Below are 21,840 nucleotides of genomic sequence, written 5' to 3'. Positions count from 1 at the left end.
CAGAGACACTAAGGGCTCAGAGGAGGTCATCGGTCTAGCAAGTGGAGGAACTGAGATCCCAGCCAGAGACTGTTGTGTTCTCTTAACCCGGGTGTAGAGGGTCTCCCGAGGTCCGGAGGGTGGATGGAGGGGGAGCCCTCAGCTCCCCCCTCCAGCGCTCTCCCTCCTCCCGCAGATGGGAAGCCCATCTCCACCGATGTCATCGTCCTGGGCCGCACCAACCTACTAATCACCAGCGCGCAGCCCCGGCACTCTGGCGTCTACGTCTGCCGAGCTAACAAGCCCCGCACGCGCGACTTCGCAACCGCAGCCGCAGAGCTCCGCGTGCTGGGTGAGGAGGGGAGGAGGGTGAGGGAGGGCGAAGGACCGCGGAGTAGGTGTGGGGGAGACCGGACTAGGGCGGGTTAGCTAGGGCGAGGCCGGGAGGAGAGGAGAGGGGCGTAAAGGGGCGAGTGGGTGTGTCAGAGGGACTGAGGGGCGGTGCTGGAGGATGAAAAAGGGATAGGGCGGGGGGTGGGGCATTGGAGGGGACAGACTAGGTAATTAGAGGAGAGGAAGTGGTGGAAAGAGATTGGAGGATGGAGTGGGGGCGGAGGGGAGGGGTGGTCTGGGTGGGACCCAGGTAATGTGGGGAGGGGTGGGACTGAGGTTACTGGGGGGAGATGGAGTGGTCTGAGTGGAGAAAACTGGGGGCAGGGTTGCTCAGGGCTAGCAGAGGGGTAAATCTGATAGGTAAGGGATACTGGGAGGTAGGGGAGAAGGAAATGGTAGGTGCGGGAGCAGGGTTAGATCCAGGAGGAACCAGGGTATTTAGGGGAGGCCGAGGAGGCCTGGGGACAACTCGGAGAGAGAAAGAGAATGGTCAGTGTGGGGCTGGGGTAAAAGGCGGAAGAGAGCTAAAGCTGCACTGCCGAGGGTATTTTGGGGGGACGGGTGAGTCAGGAAGAGGTTAGAATGAGTGGAGGGGATGCGGGAGTCTGTCGGGTATTGGGGGGCGGGAGCCGGGGCCCCTAGTGGCCGGAGCGCGCGGTCAGCGTCCCCCTCCCCTCCCCCAGCCGCCCCTGTCATCTCGCAGGCGCCGGAGGCGCTGTCGCGGACGCGGGCGAGCACCGCGCGCTTCGTGTGCCGCGCGTCCGGGGAGCCGCGGCCCACGCTGCGCTGGCTGCACGACGGAGCGCCGCTGCGGCCCAACGGGCGCGTCAAGGTGCAGGGCGGCGGCGGCAGCCTGGTCATCACGCAGATCGGCCTGCAGGACGCCGGCTACTACCAGTGCGTGGCCGAGAATGGCGCGGGCACGGCGTGCGCCGCCGCGCCTCTGGCAGTAGTGGTGCGCGAGGGGCTGCCCAGCGCCCCCACGCGGGTCACCGCCACGCCGCTGAGCAGCTCCGCCGTTCTGGTGGCCTGGGAGCGGCCCGAGCTGCACAGCGAGCAGATCATCGGCTTCTCCCTCCACTACCAGAAGGCACGGGGTAAGTCTCCCCGGGGCTAAGAGGCCCCAGCAAAGACCTATGCGGGGGCTCTGGTTGGGGAGGGGGGAGGGGGGCGCGGCACAGGCTGGATGATTGAAGGGTTGCCTTTGGGGATAGGATAGAACGGGATGGGGTGGGAGCCCACAGGAGAGACCTGTGTAGAAATGGGTTAGTACATTTCTCCCTCAGCCACAGTTTGTTATAAGAGAGGAGGGAGAGGATGCTTCTCCTCGCAGGGAAAATGGCTTGGAGCCGTTTTCCAATGGTCCTGGAGCCAGCTTGTTAATTGCAGCAGGAGTCACTTCAGTTAGAGGCTGGAAGAGACTTCCTAACCAGTGGAGGAATTAATACAGTGGGACTAGAAGTCAGGGGAGTTTATACTCTCCCACCGAGATTATCTGGAATGATTTAGCTATAAGGAGGCTATTCTAGGGACTGGGATGATATGAAGGGTCCCCAGACAGCTTCCAGCTGGCAAGCCCTCGGGGGTTGCCCTGTGACAGACCGTTTGTCCTCTAACCCTAACCCACTCAGGCATGGACAATGTGGAATACCAGTTTGCAGTGAACAATGACACCACTGAGCTACAGGTTCGGGACCTGGAACCCAACACAGACTACGAGTTCTACGTGGTGGCCTACTCGCAGCTGGGCGCCAGCCGCACCTCCACCCCAGCACTGGTCCACACACTGGATGATGGTAGGGCCTCTGCACCTGCAGTGGGCACCTTGGGGCCCAGAGAATTCCCGGGGGGTGGTAGCTCAGCTTCTTTTTACTAGTGTTCGCCAAGGCACTTTTACCTGCCTTATGCCATCTTTTGTGCCCTGTAAGGGAGTGGGCGAGGGTTCTTCTCCCTAATTTACAGTTGGGAAAACTGAGGCCCAGAAAATTAGTGACTTGCCCAAGGTCAGTAGTACAGCTGGGACTTGAGCCCAGGTCTCATGATTGCCTGTATCAGATGGCCCTTCTCCCCGACACCCACGTACCATCCAGTCAGACAGGAGCCAGTGACAATCCATCGGATGTAGACGATTGTGCCCCCAACCTTATTCTGGCTTCAGGGTGGGAAGGATGTCCCCTCATCTCCAGCTTGGGGCTCCCCTGAGAGGCTCCCTTTCCTCCCTCAGATCCTGGTCCTGGGCCTACTTCTGACTTGCTGTGTGACCTGGGCAAGTCTCTGACCGCTCCTGGGCCTCACCTTCCACGTCGGTGGAGCAGAGCTCACGCTGATGTTCTTCTGTCTCAGTCCCCAGTGCAGCGCCCCAGCTCTCCCTGTCCAGCCCCAACCCCTCGGACGTCAGGGTGGTGTGGCTGCCCCTGCCCCCCAGCCTGAGCAATGGGCAGGTGGTGAAGTACAAGATAGAGTACGGTTTGGGAAAGGAAGGTGAGTGGGGGCAGGACACGGGGCTCCACCTGGCTGGGAATCATTGGTGTGAAGGGTTGATCAGAGTGGCTGGGGGCCTGAGCGGAGCTGTGGAGTAGGGCAAGGTGAACCTGGAAAAGGGGAAGGTGGGCTGGGGGTTGGGAGGGCAGGAGAGAAAGGGAAGGCTTAGAGGGCTAGCTCAAGACATGGGGAGGCCTGGGGTCTAGCCCCACCTCCTCTACAGCTTCGGTGCGTAATCCTGTTGAGTCCCTGCCTCAGTCTCTTTGTCTGTGAAATGAGGCAGGTAACCTAGGTAATCCCTGGGGTCCCTTCCAGCTCAAAAAGCAGATGAGGGATAGGGAGGTGGAGAGTGTGCTTGTGGGATTGAGAGAAATGAGGCATGGGGGTGGTGGGTGTTAGGACAGATGTCAGGAATCTAGGGGAGGAGGTGTGAAAGGGATGGAGAGATTGGAGAAGGCGAGTGGCTGGGGGCCAGGATGAGGGTGGGGAGGGAGGGAAGGAAGGGTGAGGAAGGGGGCTTGGGTGGTTGGCAGGGCTCCGGAAGGTAGGCGGTGCTTGATGGCCTTCACAGCCAGCGCCTCGTGCCTGCGCCCTGGTGTGTGCGTGGGGTGGTTACTGACAGCTCCTGGGGCGGTGGGGGGGTGTGTGCCATGATTCTCCCCGCTCTGAGCCGAGGCTGATGGCTGTGTCAGCCAGAGTTGGAGGCCCAGGAGTCAGCCCTGGAGCATGGAGTCCGTCCCGGCACTGAAGGTCTCAGGCTCCGATGGGCCCTGAGGAACCAGGACCTGAGGTGGAAAAGTCGGTGTAGGGGAGTTTAGGAGTCCTGGTCCTTAGGTGGCCACCCAGAGCCAGTCTCTTCTGTCCCAGCAGATCAGATTTTCTCCACCGAGGTGCCAGGGAACGAGACACAGTTTACACTGAACTCACTTCAGCCCAACAAGGTGTATCGAGTGCGGATTTCGGCCGGCACAGGGACGGGCTACGGGGCCCCCTCCCAGTGGATGCAGCACAGGACGCCCAGTGTGCACAACCAGAGCCACGGTACGGGGTCAGAGGGGACAGTCGGGGTGATGCGTGTGCCTTTGTGAGTGTATGTTTGCCCTTGGAACCCAGACCCAGCCGCCTCCTCCATCAGAGACGTTCCATGGCTCCCCCTGCTCGATGGGCAAGGGAGGATGGGTGAAGAGGCGAAGGGCTGGCCTTTGCAGACACCCCTGAGCTCGTGTTTCCTTTCCATCTGCTGTGTGACTTTGGACAGACCATTCACAACTCTAAGACTTCATTTACTGCCAGGTGTGGCATGAGGATTAATTAATGTAAACAAAATGTTTAGTACATAATTAAAACTTGTTAAATAGTAGCTGCTTCCATGATTATGATTGTTGTGGGTTTGGTTGAGAGGCCCAATAGTAGAGTGGTTAAATGCAGTCAAAACCTGGCACACATACTATCTGTGTGACCTTGGGCAAGTTACTTTTATGAGCCTCAGTTTTCTTATCTGTAAAACAGGGATAATAGTATTTTTGTTATTTTATAGGGTTGTGAGAATAAAGTTAAAATACATGGTACAGGGGCTTCCCTGGTGGCGCAGTGGTTGGGAATCCGCCTGCCGATGCAGGGGACACGGGTTCGGGCCCTGGTCTGGGAAGATCCCACATGCCGTGGAGCGGCTGGGCCCGTGAGCCACAATTGCTGAGCCTGTGTGTCTGGAGCCTGTGCTCTGCAACGGGAGGGGCCGCGATGGTGGGAGGCCCGCGCACTGCGATGAAGAGTGGCCCCCACTTGCCGCAACTGGAGAAGGCCCTCGCACAGAAACGGAGACCCAACACAGCCATAAATAAATAAATAAATAAATAAATAAATTAATTAATTAATTAAAAAAAAATACATGGTACAAAGTGCTTAGAACAGCATCAGACACATAGTGAGCTGCCCACTCTTAGGCTTCCAAGTAGGGCTCCCCACTTCCAATGGCTCCATCCCTCCTTCCCGGCTTTAGCAATCCCTGTGATCCCCTTACCAGCCGGTACTCATGCATTCATTCCTTCAGAAGAATTCTAGAGCCCTACTCTAAGCGAGGTACTGTCAGCCCTGCCCCAGAGGTGCTCCTTGCTAACCTCTTTGCAAATGCCCAGGAGACATCCCTGCATTCCCAGCACTTGTGGAAGAGTGAGTTGTCCTCTAGACCGAGCCTGGGCCTGGCCCTTAGGCTGGTGGCTGAATGGTGATGCATTGGGAGAAGGCTGGCAAGGCTCTCACTCAATGCTGTCTTCCTGCTTTTTGCTTCCTCGTGTCTCTTCCCTCCTCCCTTCCCTGGCCTCCTCCTCCTCCTCCCTTCCTGCTCCTCTGCCCCCAGTCCCTTTTGCCCCTGCAGAGCTGAAGGTACGGGCAAGGATGGAGTCCCTGGTCATATCATGGCAGCCACCCCCTCACCCCGCTCAGATCTCTGGCTACAAACTGTACTGGCGAGAGGTGGGGACAGAGGAGGAGGAGGCAGATGGTGAGAGCCCTCCAGGGGGCCGTGGAGACCAGGCTTGGGATGTGGGGCCTGTCCGGCTCAAGAAGAAAGTGAAGCAGTATGAGCTGACCCAGCTAGGTGAGGAGGGCCAGGTGGGGAGGGATGAGATGGACATAGCTCCAGCGGGAGACTGGACAAGCGGGGTCAGTGGCTGGAGATGGAATCTCCCTGGGGATGAGAGAACGACCCCAGAGGTTCCTCTAGCCAGTGAGTGACCCCCATGACCTTCCCCAGTCCCTGGCCAGCTGTACGAGGTGAAGCTCGTGGCATTCAACAAACATGAGGATGGCTATGCGGCAGTGTGGAAGGGCAAGACGGAAAAGGCTCCCACCCCAGGTGAGGGGGCTGGGGAAGCGGGGGAGGAGGTCTCAGTCAGCAGGTCTGTGTGTGGTCTCCTTTCCCTTTCCTCTGGGCCAGCTCTGGTGGTCAGGTTGTCTGGAAGCTTCAGCCACCCGCAAACCCATTCTACTAGGCTCTTCTAGGTTACAGAGAGAAGCTCCAGCTTGTGCACTGTCTTGTAGGTCTGCTTACCGTGTTTTCATTATCCATGAACAGTGCTAATATGGAAGGTTTGGAAAAACCCCATGGTTCATCAGTGACTTCTGACTCCAAGTTTGACCTTTAAACAATTTTTAAAATACATCCACCTACATTGCACTGTCTATCAGATTATTCCTCTGCTGTAGGCAGGGAGGGTATCCCTTTGTGGCCCACCAGGAAACTGAGGCTCAGGATCTTAGTTGAGGCTGCTGCAACAAAACATTATAGACTGGGTGGCTTGAACAACCAGTTCTGGAGGCCGGGAAGTCCAAGATCGAGACCCCAGCAGAGCCAGTGTCTGGTGAAGACCTGCTTCCTGGTTCATAGACCATAGGCCGTCTTCTCGCTGTGTCCTCACATGGCAGAAAGAGGGTTGGAGAGTTCCCTGGGGTCTCTTTTATAAGGGCACTGTTATGGACTGAAAATGTGTGTCACCCCAGAATTCATATGCTGAAACCCTCCACTCCAATGTGATGTAATAGGAGGTAATTAGGATTAGATGATGTCATGAGGGTGGAGCCTTCATGAATGGGATTAGCACCCTTATAAGAGTCACAAGAGAGCTTGCTTCCCTTTTCTGCTCTGAAGATACAGTGAGAAGTCAATAGTCTATAACCCAGAAGAGGGCCTTCACCAGAACTTGACCACACTGGCACCCTGATCTCAGACTCCAGAACTGTGAGAAATAAATTTCTGCTGTTTATAAGCCACCCAGTCTATGGTTGTTTGTCATAGTAGCCTGAACAGGCAAAGACAGGCACTAATCCCTAAGACAGGACCCACCATATGTTCAAATTTCAACATATGAACTTTGGGGGGGCACAAACATTCATTCCATAAAACTTTTCTACGTCCTTTACAAACATTAACTAATTTAATCCTCCTAACAACCCTATGAGGTGTTGGTACTATTATCTGCCCCACTGACAGAATGGGGAATGGAGACACAGAGAGGTTAATTAACTTCTCCATAGTCACACAGCTACTAAGTGGCAGAGTTGGAATTTGAATCAGGGCAGCCTGGCTCCAGAATCTGTGCTCTTAATTGCCATGATTTGCTGTCTCTCTCTATTACATTCCTACATACTAGTGTTCCACAGTCTGCTATCTGTATGCTCTTGGCAAAAATCACGTAAATTCTTGGGAGCCTCAGTTTCCTCATCTGTGAAATGGGAATGGTGCTACCCAACTCACAGGATCAAAAGAGACTGGGTAAAAGAAAGTGCCTTGGGAACTGCAAACCACTATACATATTAAGGGATGAGTATCCTCCCTCCATTCCCACACTCTAATTTTCACCCTCCAGACCTGCCCATCCAGAGAGGGCCACCCCTGCCCCCCGCCCATGTCCATGCAGAATCAAACAGCTCCACATCCATTTGGCTTCGGTGGAAAAAACCAGACTTCACCACAGTCAAGATTGTCAACTACACGGTGCGCTTCAGCCCCTGGGGGCTCAGGAATGCCTCCCTGGTCACCTATTACACCAGGTGGGAAGAGGGGGCTGATGCTGTGAATAGGGAGGAAGAGCAGACGGTGGGGAAGAAGGCAGCAGGTGGTGATGAGGAGAGGGGACCTGGGGGTTCAGGGACATTTCATGACTCATGTGTTAAACTGGGGGCACATTGAGGGTCTGATGACCAGATGGTGACAGATGGAAAAGGGGAGTCCATCCAGTCCCATCCCCTCACAGGAGAGCCTTGTACTCAACCCTAGGAAACGTCACGCAGGACAGACCTATTTCTTCAACTTCACGTGATGGGGAAGAGACAGCCCAGCTGCTGTCCTGAGAGGTCCCCAGTTAGGTGGGGAGACAGAGACCCTGACCTGGGGAGCTGTTTGTTTGGCAGAGGAAACAAAGCATAAAAAGAAATAGATATATACAGTTGCAGCTGAAATAAAATTAAGTCAAGGAAAAGAAGCATCAGAGATGGTCCCTTGGGTAGAGAATGATGTGGATTAATCCAGGAATGTTTCCTGGAAGAGGGGCCTGGCTTGGGGATTGGACATGGAGCCTGATACACACATACAGTACATCCAGACCTCTCTGCAGGTCCTCTGGATGGTGTTAGTGGCCCCCATGGGGCTGGGGTAGGGGAATAGATTTGGAGGGGCCTGCCCTGCTAGGAGGGTGTGCCTGAGAGCCCTGGTCATGTTTCTTGCCTTGGCAGCTCTGGAGAAGACATCCTCATTGGCGGGCTGAAGCCATTCACCAAATACGAGTTTGCGGTACAGTCCCACGGCGTGGACATGGACGGGCCTTTCGGCTCCGTAGTGGAGCGCTCCACCCTGCCTGACCGTGAGTGGCCCCCAGTGCATCTTTCAGGGAACTCCTTCTTGCCCCAGCACCCCTCTTGTGAAGCGCCCCTCAGAACCCCATGAGTGTCCGTCATTTGCTCTGCATCTCTGTAGGCAGTCCTGTGCTGGTCTTAACCATATTTACTCACAGACATCCTAACATAAGATTTAGAGGAGTGGTTTCTTTTAAGAGGCTGTGGGAAGACCTCAGCGAGCTGTGAGGGGGGCCAGGTCTGGAGGCAGGCATCCTGGGTTCTGCGTTTGGGTCCCTGACATCCCCCTGACACACACGGAGACTTAGGCAGTCCCCTTCCCCACGAAGGGCCTGTGGGTCCTCATCTGTCAAAAGAGAGGATGGGACCATTCGCTTTGCAGGTCTGTGACTCTGGAACCCTCTGGAAATGCATCTGAAGACAAGTGGATTTTTGTTCTCACAGCAGAGGCTCTTTGGTGCTTCCAGTTCTAAGACTGCTCACCTTTCTATTGACAGACCTTTGTCCCTGATCTGAAATAGGAAGACACGTGTAGGGTAGGGCAGGGAGGCCCTCTACCCTCATGGATTCACTTTTTAAAAAACTGCTTACAGGTTGTTTCTCACCCACCCATGACTTCAGTTCTTATGGTCTTAAACTGTGTGCGGAGTTTAGGGAGACCCCGGTGTTTTCTCCAAGGAGACTCTATGATATTGGATCCCCAGCACAACTGACCAGGCTACAGAGGGGGGAATGTTTTCTCCTTTCGCAGATGGGGAGACGAGCCTGAGAAGCAGAAAGTCACCTAGGATCAAGGAGGGTTCTGGCAGCCCATGGTGCTGTGGCTCTGTTATGCCTTAGAGCCCTGGGTCCCCATCCCACCCTCTGTTGGGCCTCGAAAACCTGAGCCCCCAAATCTCTGTCCCTTCCCAACACACCAGCCACCTTGTGTCCCTCCTTCTTCCCCTTCCTCATTCACTCCCGCCCCCCAGGATCAACTTCTTCTCTGAAAAAAAAAACACAAAGCCTTTCAAGGTGTTGCTTCTCCCACTGCGGTTCCCCTGACCCTGAGGACTTGTGCCAGGGGCAGGCGTAGACAGAGGCTACACTGGGCATCAACCAACTTTACTTGAAGATTTCAGGTGGCAAGGGGAGTTAGGAACTTTAAATGATAAAATATTTCAAACACTCTTTTTATATTAAATGTTACCACAGAATAGATGAATTTAAAAGAAAAGGTAAGCTTTCCGAAAACTTCTGAGCTCTGCCCCTAGGTCCCTAGAATACCAGACAGTGTCTTCAACCCTTGGAAGTATTTGGGTGTGGAAGTTTGAGGAGCTCTGCTCCAAGGAGTGGAAAAGAGTTTCTGAGAGGGGACGAATGGTGGTGAAGCCCCTTCCTCAACTGTATTCCAGAAATTCCCCAGTGAGAGACCAGACCTCATTCTGCTTTGTGGTTTGTGGTTTGTTCCAGTGAAGGAGGAAGCAGGGAGGCTAGGTCCTCATGCCCTGGCTCCCAGCTGCCCCCAGAGCTGGGGCTCTCAGTGACCCTGCCTCTCCCCGTCTCCCCTCCTGACCCCCAGGGCCCTCCACGCCCCCATCCGACCTGCGCCTGAGGCCCCTGACGCCATCCACCGTTCGGCTGCACTGGTGCCCCCCCTCGGAGCCCAACGGCGAGATCGTGGAGTATCTGATTCTCTACAGCAACAACCGTACCCAGCCTGAGCACCAGTGGACCCTGCTCACCACCGAGGGTGAGGGCTCGCGCCCCAGGGCATCTGAGCAAGAGTTTCCCCACCGTCTCCCCACTTTCCAGCCTCCCCAGTGGCTGGTTAGTAGTGAGCTCGCGGCTGAGGTTTGTTCTAGGAGGAGCAGGCAGAAGCTACCGCCTGAGGGGGAGAAGCAGATTCTCTCAGGGCCACTTCCCAGCCCATCCCTGCAGCCCACCCCGACCCAGTTCACCAACCCTGCTCTCCCTGCCTTCCCCACGCCCCCCCGCCCCCGCAGGAAACATCTTCAGTGCTGAGGTCCACGGCCTCGAGAGCGACACTAGGTACTTCTTCAAGATGGGGGCGCGCACGGAGGTGGGGCCTGGGCCCTTCTCTGGCCTGCAGGATGTGATTACTCTCCAGGAAAAGCTCTCAGGTAAGAGGCAGGAAGGCAGGAAGGGGTGGGGTCCATCCTGGGGCAGCCCAAGCTCTCCAGAGCCCCCCCCAACCCAGTTGACTTCTAACCCTCAAGCCATCTCTTCCAAGGTCCTGCCTCTGGGCATGACTACACTTTCATTGTTTTGGACAAGTGCCCTCTTCATCGGGTGTGGAGAGGACAAATTTGAAGGGAAGATGGGTGTGGTTCGGTGGTGATTCATTTGAGAGGTTAGATTTGCGGGAGACTGGCTTGGTTTCTTTGGGAGATTGCTTTGATTGGAGGACTGGCTTGGAAAGGTGACGAGATTTATGGGGTGGAGGTCTTGGGCAATGGGACTGGCTATGTAATCTGCAGGGCCCCGTGTGAAAGGAAAATGTGGGGTCCCTCATTTAAAAAGGGGGAAGAATTTCCAGATGGTGACAGCAGAGCATTAAACCAAGGCCAGAGCCCTTCTAAGCATGGGCCACATGCCCCTGCAGGTGTTGCACACCTGCAAAACCAGCCCTGTTAGGCAGGCAAGAGGTGTGTTTCACTGAAAGGCCAGGCTGATGGGGAGGAACCACAACTTCTGGATGCCCAGTGAGAGAGAGGTAGTGGTGGTCTCTGTGAGTCCATGGGGCCCTCCTGTCCTTGCCTGAGAAGATTTCACGTGTCCAAAGGGTGAGACTCAGGCCAGGGGTCTCTGGAGGAAGCCGCAAGTCCTGGTCTATGAACCCTGGGTTCTCTCCTGTCCTCCACCTGTTCTGTTCCCTCCCTCTCCCCCGCCAGACTCTTTGGACGTGCACTCTGTCACGGGCATCATCGTGGGCGTCTGCCTGGGCCTCCTCTGCCTCCTGGCCTGCATGTGCGCTGGCCTGCGCCGTGGCCCCCACCGGTGGGTGAAGGAACCAGTCTGACCGCAAAGAGGAGAGGTTTCCAGAAGGGCTACAGAGATGAGGGAGCAGGGAAAGTGGCCATGACTTGCTCTGGGCACTCCCAGCAGCCCCATTAAAGTTGACTCTGGGATGAAGGGGTTGGGAGTGATGACCTCATGAGAGTAGGGGGTGGGTTTAGGGAAGCCCCCCAGCATATCCCCTCAGCAAGGGCAGGCGTAGGTAGAGCTGCCTCTCTGCCGCTTCCTTGGTAGCTGAGAGCATCTTGCAAAGAGGGACCCCAAATCTCCAGATGCCTGGAGCCAAGGGAGGAAGGACCCCAGTGTAGTGTCGCAGCTGTTTTGAACAATCACAGAATTTCTTATTCATTGCACAGACAGGGAAATTAAGTCTCAGAGATGTGTAGGAACCTGCCCAGGGATACAGGCTGGACTAGATACCAGTCCCACGCCCACCCCTCTCTTTGACCACTGTGCTGTCCCCCATCTTCCCTTCCAGGGAAGCCCTCCCGGGCCTGTCCTCCACGGCCACTGCTGGGAACCCCACGCTGTACTCCCGAGCCCGCCTTGCCCCCCCCAGCCCCCCGGCTGCCCATGAACTGGAGTCCCTTGTGCACCCCCGTCCCCAGGATTGGTCCCCACCACCCTCAGACATCGAGGACAGGGCTGAAGTGCACAGCCTTATGGGTGGTGGCGGTCCTGACTGCCGGGGTCACTCCAAGAGAAAGGTGAGCCTGGGTAGGTCCAAGCCCCACACTGTGGCTCATGCCCAAATAGGACACCAGGGGGCGCGAGAGCGCAATGTGTGACCCCGTGAGAGAGCCCCTTCCCTCCTCCCCCCTCCCCTTCCTGGGCCAGCTGCAGAAGAAAAGGCACACTCTCCCTCCTCCTTGAAAGGGTTGGGAGGGCAGGGAAGCAGATGGGCCTCCATCCCTGGCAGAATAGGTCAGCCTGGTTCTCAGGAAGGAGGGGAGGGCCCCCGATGGGCTGTTTGCGGTTGATTCGGGGTGGCCAGAACACCCAGCTCCCTCCTCATCCTGGGAGCTGGGGAGACCTCTAAGACCCGGCTCTCCCCAGTATGGGGAAAAGAGGCTGGTCAGTTTGGAGGTGGTCAAGTGGGACCGGGATCCGGATAAGGTGGGCCCACACAGGGCAGATCCCCTCCATCCTAGCCGTGGTGGCTCATCCTGCATTCTCTGACCAGCCAGCGCAAACCCCTGAGTCTTTCCTCATCCTTTCCCTGCCTCTGTGGTGAAGGAGACCCTGCCTGGCTCAGAAACCTCTGGGCTTTTCTGCAGGAGGATCTTTCTATCCTCAAATTCACCCCCAGACTCTCAGCCCATTCTGTGCTCCTCCCTACAGCCTTGGGGAGGGAGGTAGCAAGGGGGCCAAGAGAGTCCGTGGAGGGAGCTCCATCCACTTCCCTCTCATACTTCACAGTCAAGCTCTCAATGCTCCCACTTCTCTTCCTGTGCAGATCTCCTGGGCTCAGCACGGTGGGCCGAGCTGGGCAGGTTCCTGGGCAGGCTGTGAGCTGCCCCAGGCAGGCCCCATGCCCTCTCTCACCCGGGCCCTGCTGCCCCCTGCTGGAACCGGGCAGACGCTGTTGCTGCAGGCTCTGGTGTATGACGCCATAAAGGTCAGTGTCCTGGGAGGAGCGGGGAGGGAAAGAGAGGAGGGTCCCCGCATTTGTGCAGAGCAAGTAGTGAATCCTCTGGAGAGCCCTGGTGGTAACTTCCCTGGGGCTAAAAGTCTAGCCAGCAGATCCGTGGAGCCTCTAAAGGTGAGTGGATGGAGGGCAGGCCAGTTTGGGAGAATCTGTATTTCTCTGGGCTGGGGACAATCCCTCCTCTACCTAGACGTAAGTGGGCCACCGCAGAATTACATGGATCTGACGGTGCACCCGGCCTGAGTGCACTCAGCCCTTCCTCCTATTCACTGAGGCCCTGACTGAATCTGGTACTTCTGGAACTCCTCAGCAAGGGCAAATGCGTAGTATTTCCCTGCCTTCCCATGGATCTGATCATCATCTCTTTTAGGACAGTCACTGTTCTTCCTTTACCAACTCCCATGTAATATATAACGGGCTCTGGGCTGGGGGTCAGTCTCTCTCCATCCCAAGAATGATGGTCATTCTTCTGATGGTCACTCTCAGTGATGGTTTTGTGTCCTCCTCTCTGACCAGGGCAATGGGAGGAAGAAGCCGCCCCCAGCCTGCAGGAACCAGGTGGAGGCCGAAGTCATTGTCCACTCTGACTTCAGTGCATCCAAAGGGAACCCTGACCTCCACCTCCAAGACCTGGAACCTGAGGATCCGCTGCCTTCAGAGGCTGCTGACCTCACTTTGGGTGTTATGGATCTCAGGCAAGGGGCAGACTGGCTGGACAGGGAGCTGGGAGGGTGTGAGCAGGCAAGCCCTGGGCCAGACAGACTTACCTGCCTGCCAGAGGCAGCCAGTGCCTCTTGCCCCTACCCGGACCTCCAGCCCAGTGAGGCTCTGGAGGAGGCCCCAGGGAACAGCTGCCAGCCAAAGGCCCCCTGCCCTCCAGCAGCCAGCCCAGGCCTGCCCAGAGCCCCAGTCTCCTCCTCTGCTTAGCTCCCTCAAGGGCACAGTTTAGGGCAGGCTGGTATGGATCATGGGACATGACACGTGTGGCCACACATGTACACGTGTCTGCCTGCAGGTACTGACCGCCATCAAGCCATTTGGAGCCTCCTAGGGTGCTTTGGCTCAGGGGAGAGGAAGAAGTGGATTATTCACTCTTCCCCACCCATGCTCTGTGACACGTGTGGTAGGCGAGAGACACGTGAAGCACAGCTATACGCGCTGTACACGTGTGAAGCGCATGTGCGTGTGCTGGTTGGTGAGCTGGGAAACCTTGGCCCGGGCAGTGGTGACTACGGCCTACTCCGTCCTCCAGGTCAGGACAGTGCCCCAGCGTGGTCCGTCCCCAGCCCTGTGGGCCCCCACCTCCGTCACCCAGCCTTTTATTACACACTCTGAGAGTGTCTCCAATGCCCTGTCTGACAGAGACAGCCCCAGCCCACTTCCTGTCTGGCTGGGCTGAGTGCAAGCAGGCTCTGAATGCCTAACGCTTTAGCTGCATCACCTCTGCCATGTCCCCGGTGCCCAAATTGAGAGGGTGACTCTGGCTCCCCTCAGAGCAACTCTGCATCTAGTGTCGTAATTGGGGAAGTGCCTAGTTTTGAAAATCTGCTTTCTCTTGCTCTCCTCTCCTTCCTCCCCGCTCACTCCTCTAGTGTCTGTCTCCCAGTCCCCCTGCTTTCCCAATCCTAGTGCCCTTCTCTTCCTCCCTGATACCCCTTCCTTTCCTCTCTGCGCTTTCTCTGTCTCCTCTTTCCGTCTGTCTCTGCTGTCTCTCCCACCTCTCCCACACTGTGTCATGTGGTTCTCCTGCCTGGGTTCAATCTCTGCATCCTTCCCTAACAACATGACTACCTCATGTCTGTTCAAGGCCAGAGAGTGACTCCTGTGTCTGCCATCCACTTCAGCCGTCATCCTCCCACCCCCTTCCCATCTGTGCCTCCGTAGGCCCCTTCCCCAGGCAAACTGCCTACCCCCAGTGCAGGTTTGGAAAAGACCTTTCAGCTTCCCTTGCATCTTTCTGCCTGTGATTGAGATCGGAGGGTTCTCCTTGGAGGGGATAAATGCAAGTCATACAAGGGGGTTTTTGAGACAAGGAAAGGAGAACACAACCCAGAAGCTTGGGGTAAAATTACTCCCTCCCTTCTAGGCAGGCAGGCAGATTTGCTGGATGGAGGGGTTTGGGGACCTTCCTTCCCAGTTGAAACTAGAAGGGTAGAAGGGGATGGAAATTCGGGGCTCCATGGCCCCACCGCTTCCCACTCTGTGCACCTTGAACATGAGCTGATGGCATGGAGGTGGAAGGAATCTCATCCTCTTGCAGTGCTGGAAGGGAGGGCTTCACACAGGACAAGGGTGATGGGCTCATTTCATTTTGTCTTTTCTTTAAATTCAATCCTGAAGTCATTTTCTGTTGACCCACCACACAGGGACAAGCTTGACTTCTGTTTCCTGTGGAGAGAAAACAAGGTCATTTATTTGATTTTGCACCTCAGCCTCTCATAGGAGCATCGAGTATGCGGTCTTTTCTCCCTGCATTCATCTTTTCTAACTGAGCAGCACATCAAGGGTTAACTCTGGCTTCTGGGCCAAATTAGAAATAACCAGTCTATCTTTCCTTTTTTTTTTTAAATGGTGAAATGTCTCTCAGCGGAGTTGCAGCTTTCTCAGACCCTTTCAGCATCTGTGTTTATTACACTCGGGTGTCACTCACGTTTGACATCCGCACCTACATTTCCTCCTCCTCCCCCTCCTTCAGGCAGCCTATGATAACACTAAAGATTATTAATGTTGGTTTTGTATCTCGTTAGGACAGAATTGTCACTTGTACTATTTCTGTAGCATTCAGCGTTGCTGTGGCTAACACTACTGTATATGTTTCCTCACTGCTCTGAAGGTCAAAAGCCTCATTTTATTTTGCTGGTTTGATTTTTTTATTTTCTAAAGGAAAAAAAAAAAACAAAAACTGCCCTGAATTAAATGGCTGTTTTAACAGTAGGCTCTTAGCATTACACCACATAGTCATTTTTCATGTTCTTGTTTAACAGGCAGTGAGGTTCTGGTTTAAATTAAATAGCTGCAAATGAGACAATTTATAACCCATTAGGTTGGGTGGAAAATTGTTTCTCAAAAGCAAATAAGTAATAAATCTGGTATCTGCCTATAACTCACAGTTGATAAGAAAGTGGCCATTACTCACTAGCATTATATATGATTTGGTCTCTGGGTAATTTGGAAGTGTTAGGTTTGTGTCTTTGCAACAGTATTTTTATTAGAAAAGAGTCCATTGGCCTTTTACAGGGTATTAATCCCTTTGTCATCTGCCATCGATGCCTTACGGTTTTTGAGTCTCATTTAAAAACCTTTTCTTGATGCATGACAAGTGTAATCGGTACCTGCTCATTTATTTGTCTGTAGTTTTGCTGTATTATTTAATTATTTTTCCAGTGTTTTTTTTCTCCTTACAAGTATGATATTCTTTAGTGTTAAGCCAAGGCATTGATCATGTATCTGTCCCTATAATGAGTTAATAAACTATTTTCCAAAAATGTTCTCTTTTGGAACCAAATGACTAGAATTTCCTCAGCCTTTCTGCATGAGAGAATGTATTTCCTACCAGGATGGGAAATGTTGGTTTTTGAGGGAAAGAGCAGGTGGTTATAAGAAAGAACTGATCTATCTCTGAAAAAAAGGTAACCCTTGTACATTGCTGATGGGAATGTAAATTGGTACAGCCACTGTGGAAATCAATATGGAGGTTTCTCACAAAACTAAAAATAGAACTACCATATGACCCAGCAATCCCACTCCTGGGTATATATCAAAACAAAAACAAAAACGCTAATTTGAAAAGATACACGCACCCTAGTGTTCATAGCAGCATTATTTACAATTGCCAAGATACGGAAGCAACCTAAGTGTTTCATCAACAGAGGAATGGGTAAAGAAGATGCGGTAAATATATACAATGGAATACTACTCAGCCATAAAAGAGAATGAAATTCTTCCATTTGCAGCAACATGGATGGACTTGGAGGGTATCATGCTAAGTGAAATAAGTCAGGGAAAGACAAATACTGTATGATATCACTTATATGTGGAATCTAAAAAATAAACAAATGAATATAACAAAACAGAAACAGACCCATTAGACATAGAGAGTAAACTAGAGGTTACCAGTGGGGAGAGGAAGCGGAAGGGGCAAGATAGGGGTAGGGGGTTAACAGGTACTAAGTTCTAGGTATAAAATAAATAAGCTACAAGGATATATTGTGCAACACAGGGAATACAGTTATAACTATAAATGGAGTATAACCTTTAAAAACTATGAATCACTGTATTGTACACCTGTAACATATAATATTGTACATCAAGTATACTTCAGTAAAATAAAATTTTAAAAGAGAACAGGTTACTCAGAATCCTAGGATAGGAACCCTCCCCACCAAAAAAACAAAAACAAAAACAAAAACGAACTGAACCATCTCCCTCCCTCAACAGGCACTTCAGAAAAGCACCTAAACTTAGGAAAGATGCTTTCTTTGATGACACTCTTTTAGGCTCTTCGGGGACCTCTTTCCATCTGGACACACATTTTTTAACTTTCTTGGGTGCAAGGGAGGAGTGAACCACCAACTCCAGAGATCTGGGCTCAACAACTCTTCTTTGTTAACTCTGGTCTCCAAAATTGCCCATGCCTGCATGTTCACACATGTGGGCACTGTGCCTACAAGCTCAGAGACCCATACATGCACTCTCACCTTCACGAACACCCTTGTGTCCATTAACTTAAACCTAAGCACAATAGTCACACAGCAAACTCCACACTTACACCCCACACACATCTCAGGATCACAGTTGGCAGCTACTCTGTTAAGATCTTTACAGTGCCTGGAGTGTGGTTGCTTTTCTACTGCAGGGAACCAAGAGCCAGAGGCTGCCCTGCCCAGGACCACCCCCAAAGTGGCTAGTGAGCTAGCCCCAAGTTAATTGACAGATCATAGGGAGAGATACTGCACATTTTGCATGCAGGAGAATAGCCATTATTTGCATATCACTCTCAGAGCAAGCGTTGTGATAAAGAAGAATTAAACACTTGTCAAAATGAATTTAAAATGACAGCATCCCAGGACACCAATTTGACCTCTCCTGAGTCTAGGACAAGCCAAGAAGGGGTTGTTGAGAATTCAAGCCCTGCAGGAGGGAGTTCCAGGACTTTGGGCCCACGGGAGGGCCCCCCCCCCCCTCCTCTCCCTTTCCTATGGCCAATAGAAGCTCATCATTCCTGCCCTTCCTCATAATGAGATTGGTTTGGAGCTTCGGTGTGTGCCCGACCCTGAATTTCTCCATTGCCTCCTACTGGTCTCTCGTGTGTCTCAAGTCCTGCCTCTCAAGCTCACCTTCCAGTTGCTACTACAGAGTAAGGAGTCCCTGGGCTGCACAAACCCCATCACTAGTAAACGTATCTGATTTCTGGAGGACTTTTCTTTACTCATCTGCACCAAAGTTAGTTTTATATATGGTTAACATTCCTGCTCCAAGATTCCGGAGTTGGTATGGAAAGAGATGTAATTACTCCTCTGCCAGACCAGTCCAATGCAAATAGCTGAGTGAGGCAGAGACTACTCTCTTTAAGCCTCCTGCTCCTTGAATTTAGTAGATGCTCAGTAATTTTGATGGACTAGCACATCATGCTGGACTCAACAGAAGATCATTTAATAGTGAGTGGCCACGACTGAAGATCCCTGAGGGCGAGCATGGGGATGTATCTCCGAAGAGGCATGCCTATCTTCCGTAACACTTCTTACCCGAGGCTGATGCTGTCTCCTTTTATGTTCTCTGACATGAAACCTTGAGTCTTCTTTGTGGCATAGAAATGTAACTGGAAATTTTAACTTTCAATATGCTTTCCCAGTTACCAGGCTATTTGTCATGACCTGTGTCCTTTAAATTTCCCTGTGAGTGAGCAGGGGAGATATGATTATCTTTCAGATGAGTTCCAAGAGTGACTGCCTGGGTTTGCGGGGCTAAACAGCGGGCAGAACATCGGAACCGGGTCACTTTAGTGTTCTCATTGTCCTGTTGGTTCTGCTCTCCCAGGGCCCAGGATGAAGCTGCCTTCCCACTTCTCCTACCTCTATCCACCCAAGCGCCAGAACTCTTCAGTCTGAAGAGGCCAGTCTTGCAGCTAAACGTCCTAGCCTTTGGCTGGAAGGACCGGAAACCAAAGGAAAACCGAATCTTTGACAACTTTGTGCAGCTTTTAGGGAATTACCTCGACAATATAGACTTGGACACGGTGCAGGAGGGCGCAGCAGGAAGAGTGGGTCAGAGGGAATCCCGCTGCTTTGCGGGTTTCTCCGCAGCCCAGACCCATTCGGCGGTCCGCTGGGTCTCCACTTCCTCAGTCGCCCCCAAGTCCGGGGCTGGCCCGCGGGGGAGGGGTACGGGGCTGCAGATCGGGACGGCGCCCGCCGCTCCGGCCCCAGTTCAAAGCGCAGGGGGCGCGTCCGCCGCGCAGCCGGGAATGTCCGGCCGCTTAAAGCGCTCGCCGGCTCTTTTGTTCCCCAGACCGGGCCTCCGGGGAGAGGGGGCTGGGGGAGGGGACCGGGAGGGGAGGGAAGGGGGGCGGCGGGCGGCGGGCGGCGGGAGGAGGGAGGGGCGGGCGCGGGCGGTGCGAGTGCGGAGCGCGCACCCCGGGCGAGGCTGACAGATCGCCGGGGTGGTTGCAAGATGGCGCAAGCGGCCGCGCTCCCCCTGCGCCCCCGGCGCTCCTAGGCAGGCATGTGGCCCCAGCCCCCAGCCGCCCGGGCTCGGCCCCGGCCGGAGCCCCGGCCCCGGCCCCGGCGCCGGCCCCGCGGGACGCTGTGAGCCGCGAGAGGCCCCAGAGCCGCGCGTCGCCGAGCCGAGCGGACCGCGAGCCCCATGGCTGCTCCGCGCGCCGCGCCCCCGCGCTGCCGGCCCCGGCTCCTGCTGCCTCTGCTGCTGTTGCTGCTGCTGCCCGCGCCGAGCGACGGTGAGCTAGGGCGCCCGCGAGCCGGCGGCTGAGGACCGAGCCCCGGGAAGGGCGAGAAGGGAGTAAGCGGGCGCGAGAGGCGGACCCGGGGAGAGCGGCGCGGACCTGCGGGTCGGAGGGACTTGCCCGAGAAGGGGAGGCGAACGGGACGGGGCGCTGAGGCCGGGTTGCCGGGGGCGGCAGGGAGATGCTGAGGATGGAGTCCCCCGAAGAGAGACCGGCATTCCGTCCGCTGCGTCTCCAGGACTCAGGGCAGTACCCGAGCCCGGACCGAGGGGCAAGGAGCGCGGCAAAGCAGGAGCTCGGCGGGCAGGCTGGAGTTGGGGAGAGGGGGAAACGAGCCATGGGAGACCGCAGGGCTGAGGCCCGTCCGAGGGGGCGAGCTGGGGTGCTTGGAGCCCAGGGGTGGGCACAGAGTGGCCCGAGGCGGCCGAGGCAGGAGACGGCAGACCCCGGGGGCGGAGGCCGGGACCGAGCGGGCTGCGCTGGGCGGAGAGAGCACGTCGTGGATTTGGAGCCGGGACTGGGACACGGAGTGCGAGGGAGAGACCGAGGATGAGGAGGAGGAGGAAGATTCCCGGCGGGCCGCGCGTGGGGAGGGATAAACCCGAGAGACACCCCGCGAGCTGAGGAAGGGGGGAGAGAAGCCGACCGAGGGCTAGCGAGCGGCGGGGATGCTCACGTGCCCGCCCTGCCCCGGAGGGTGCACACGCAGAGCTCGGGGTTTGTCGGCTTTGCCGCCCGGAGCTCCGTCACCACCATCCTGTTACCTCAGTGGCTGTAACGGGCCCATCTCACGGGAGAGGGGCGCAAATCTAGTCCCTTCCCCTCCCACCCCAAGTTCTCAACAGACACTCCTCTGGGCAGTATTCTCTCCCCTCTTAGCTCGGGAGAAGCGGAATATCGCGGCCGCCTCTAGGAGAAACTTTATCCCCCAGTTGCTGTACTGGGCTTGGGGTGGGGAGCTGAGACTGCTGAAACGCAGTTCCTGGGAAGGATGGGTAGGGATTTGAAGGGGCGTGACCCTCAAATGTCTTAAAGTACGAATCACCTATCCCTGAGGGTGGGGGAAACGCCCCTAACCCCAGCCTTCCTCCTCCTTTCTCCCCACCCGCCGCCCCATCTCCCCCCAGCCAGGGAGGGCGCTGGTCTGTTAGGGAGGGGCCAGCTCCCGGATCGCTAGTTCCTTGGAAATGTGAGGAGGGGTCTGTGGATGTCTTTTCAGCCCAGGTGGGTTCATTCTTACTAGAGTGAAGTTGTAACTGGTCTGGTAAGTTGCTCGCTTGAGAAGTCGGAGACTCGGCATCATGCCTGGGATTGGAGCTCTTGTACTTCCTCTCCGGCTTCTTCTGATTCCCTGATCACCCTCTTCTCCCTTCTCTTCTTTCCCCTCCTCTTCCAGTTTTTTCCTCTTCTGCAGGAGTGAAGAGGTTGCTGGGAGTAAAGGTTCTAGGAACCTCCCTCTTTCTAAATTTTGGGAAATCTGAGTAGATGTTTGGTATCCCTCATCCTCCTTATGACAAAGGCAACACAAGCAAAGCAACCAAAACCCAGAGCATCCTAGGGGTGGGGCAGTGGAGCTGGATCATCGCCTAGCCTGTACCCGGTACTGGGCCCACACACCCTTCTCCCTGCCAGGCATCGGACCAGGCCTCAGATGGTTTTGCCAGCAAAATGAAGCAGTGATTTATTACTATCTCACTTTATATTTGTTTAGAACTTTTAACTTTTCATAGTGCAGTGCCTTTGAGTCTGTTAGTCATATTTAACAACCCTACGACACAAGCCATATTGTTGTTCCTGATTTAAACAGATGAGGACCGAGAAGCCCGGAGAGGTTGAATACTTTACCTGAGGTCACACCCTGAAAGTCTGTGAGGCTTCAGTGCTTAACCAGGGTGACCACAGAAGTGGCAACAGCTGTATTGGAATCAGTGTTGCTTTTAGATCCCAGATTTGCAGCTGTTAACTCTGAGGCCTCGGACAAGTTGCTTAACATCTCTGGGCTTCAGTTTCCTTT

General features: G+C 54.7%; 2 protein-coding genes across 7 annotated transcripts in view; both read left to right on the top strand.

The window, feature by feature from the left end:
• IGDCC4 (immunoglobulin superfamily DCC subclass member 4) overlaps positions 1-16,355 on the top strand; it is a 38,163-nt gene extending 21,808 nt beyond the window's left edge. For 4 of the 6 annotated variants that reach the window (XM_082445004.1, XM_082445007.1, XM_082445002.1 and 1 more), the window contains exons 6-20: positions 176-331; positions 1,056-1,469; positions 2,004-2,168; positions 2,716-2,853; positions 3,724-3,894; positions 5,210-5,449; positions 5,606-5,707; positions 7,218-7,401; positions 8,083-8,210; positions 9,764-9,934; positions 10,188-10,325; positions 11,097-11,202; positions 11,699-11,927; positions 12,677-12,838; positions 13,385-16,355. In XM_082445004.1, the coding sequence (XP_082301130.1) occupies positions 176-331; positions 1,056-1,469; positions 2,004-2,168; positions 2,716-2,853; positions 3,724-3,894; positions 5,210-5,449; positions 5,606-5,707; positions 7,218-7,401; positions 8,083-8,210; positions 9,764-9,934; positions 10,188-10,325; positions 11,097-11,202; positions 11,699-11,927; positions 12,677-12,838; positions 13,385-13,795 (2,915 nt within the window). In that variant the 3' untranslated portion in view covers positions 13,796-16,355. The remainder of the gene's footprint in view (positions 1-175; positions 332-1,055; positions 1,470-2,003; positions 2,169-2,715; positions 2,854-3,723; positions 3,895-5,209; positions 5,450-5,605; positions 5,708-7,217; positions 7,402-8,082; positions 8,211-9,763; positions 9,935-10,187; positions 10,326-11,096; positions 11,203-11,698; positions 11,928-12,676; positions 12,839-13,384) is intronic. The other 2 variants (XM_082445005.1, XM_082445003.1) reach the window with 2 other exon arrangements.
• A 3,344-nt stretch (positions 16,356-19,699) lies between these two features.
• Positions 19,700-21,840, top strand: part of IGDCC3 (immunoglobulin superfamily DCC subclass member 3) — a 42,271-nt gene continuing 40,130 nt past the window's right edge. The window contains exon 1 of the mRNA XM_082446173.1: positions 19,700-19,820. Within this exon, the coding sequence (XP_082302299.1) occupies positions 19,730-19,820 (91 nt within the window). The 5' untranslated portion in view covers positions 19,700-19,729. The remainder of the gene's footprint in view (positions 19,821-21,840) is intronic.

Source organism: Balaenoptera physalus (assembly GCF_965194825.1).
Source record: "Balaenoptera physalus genome assembly, chromosome: 2".
NCBI lineage: Eukaryota > Metazoa > Chordata > Mammalia > Artiodactyla > Balaenopteridae > Balaenoptera > Balaenoptera physalus.
Note: the sequence above shows the minus strand (reverse complement) of the source record. Positions and strands in the feature narration are given on the sequence as shown.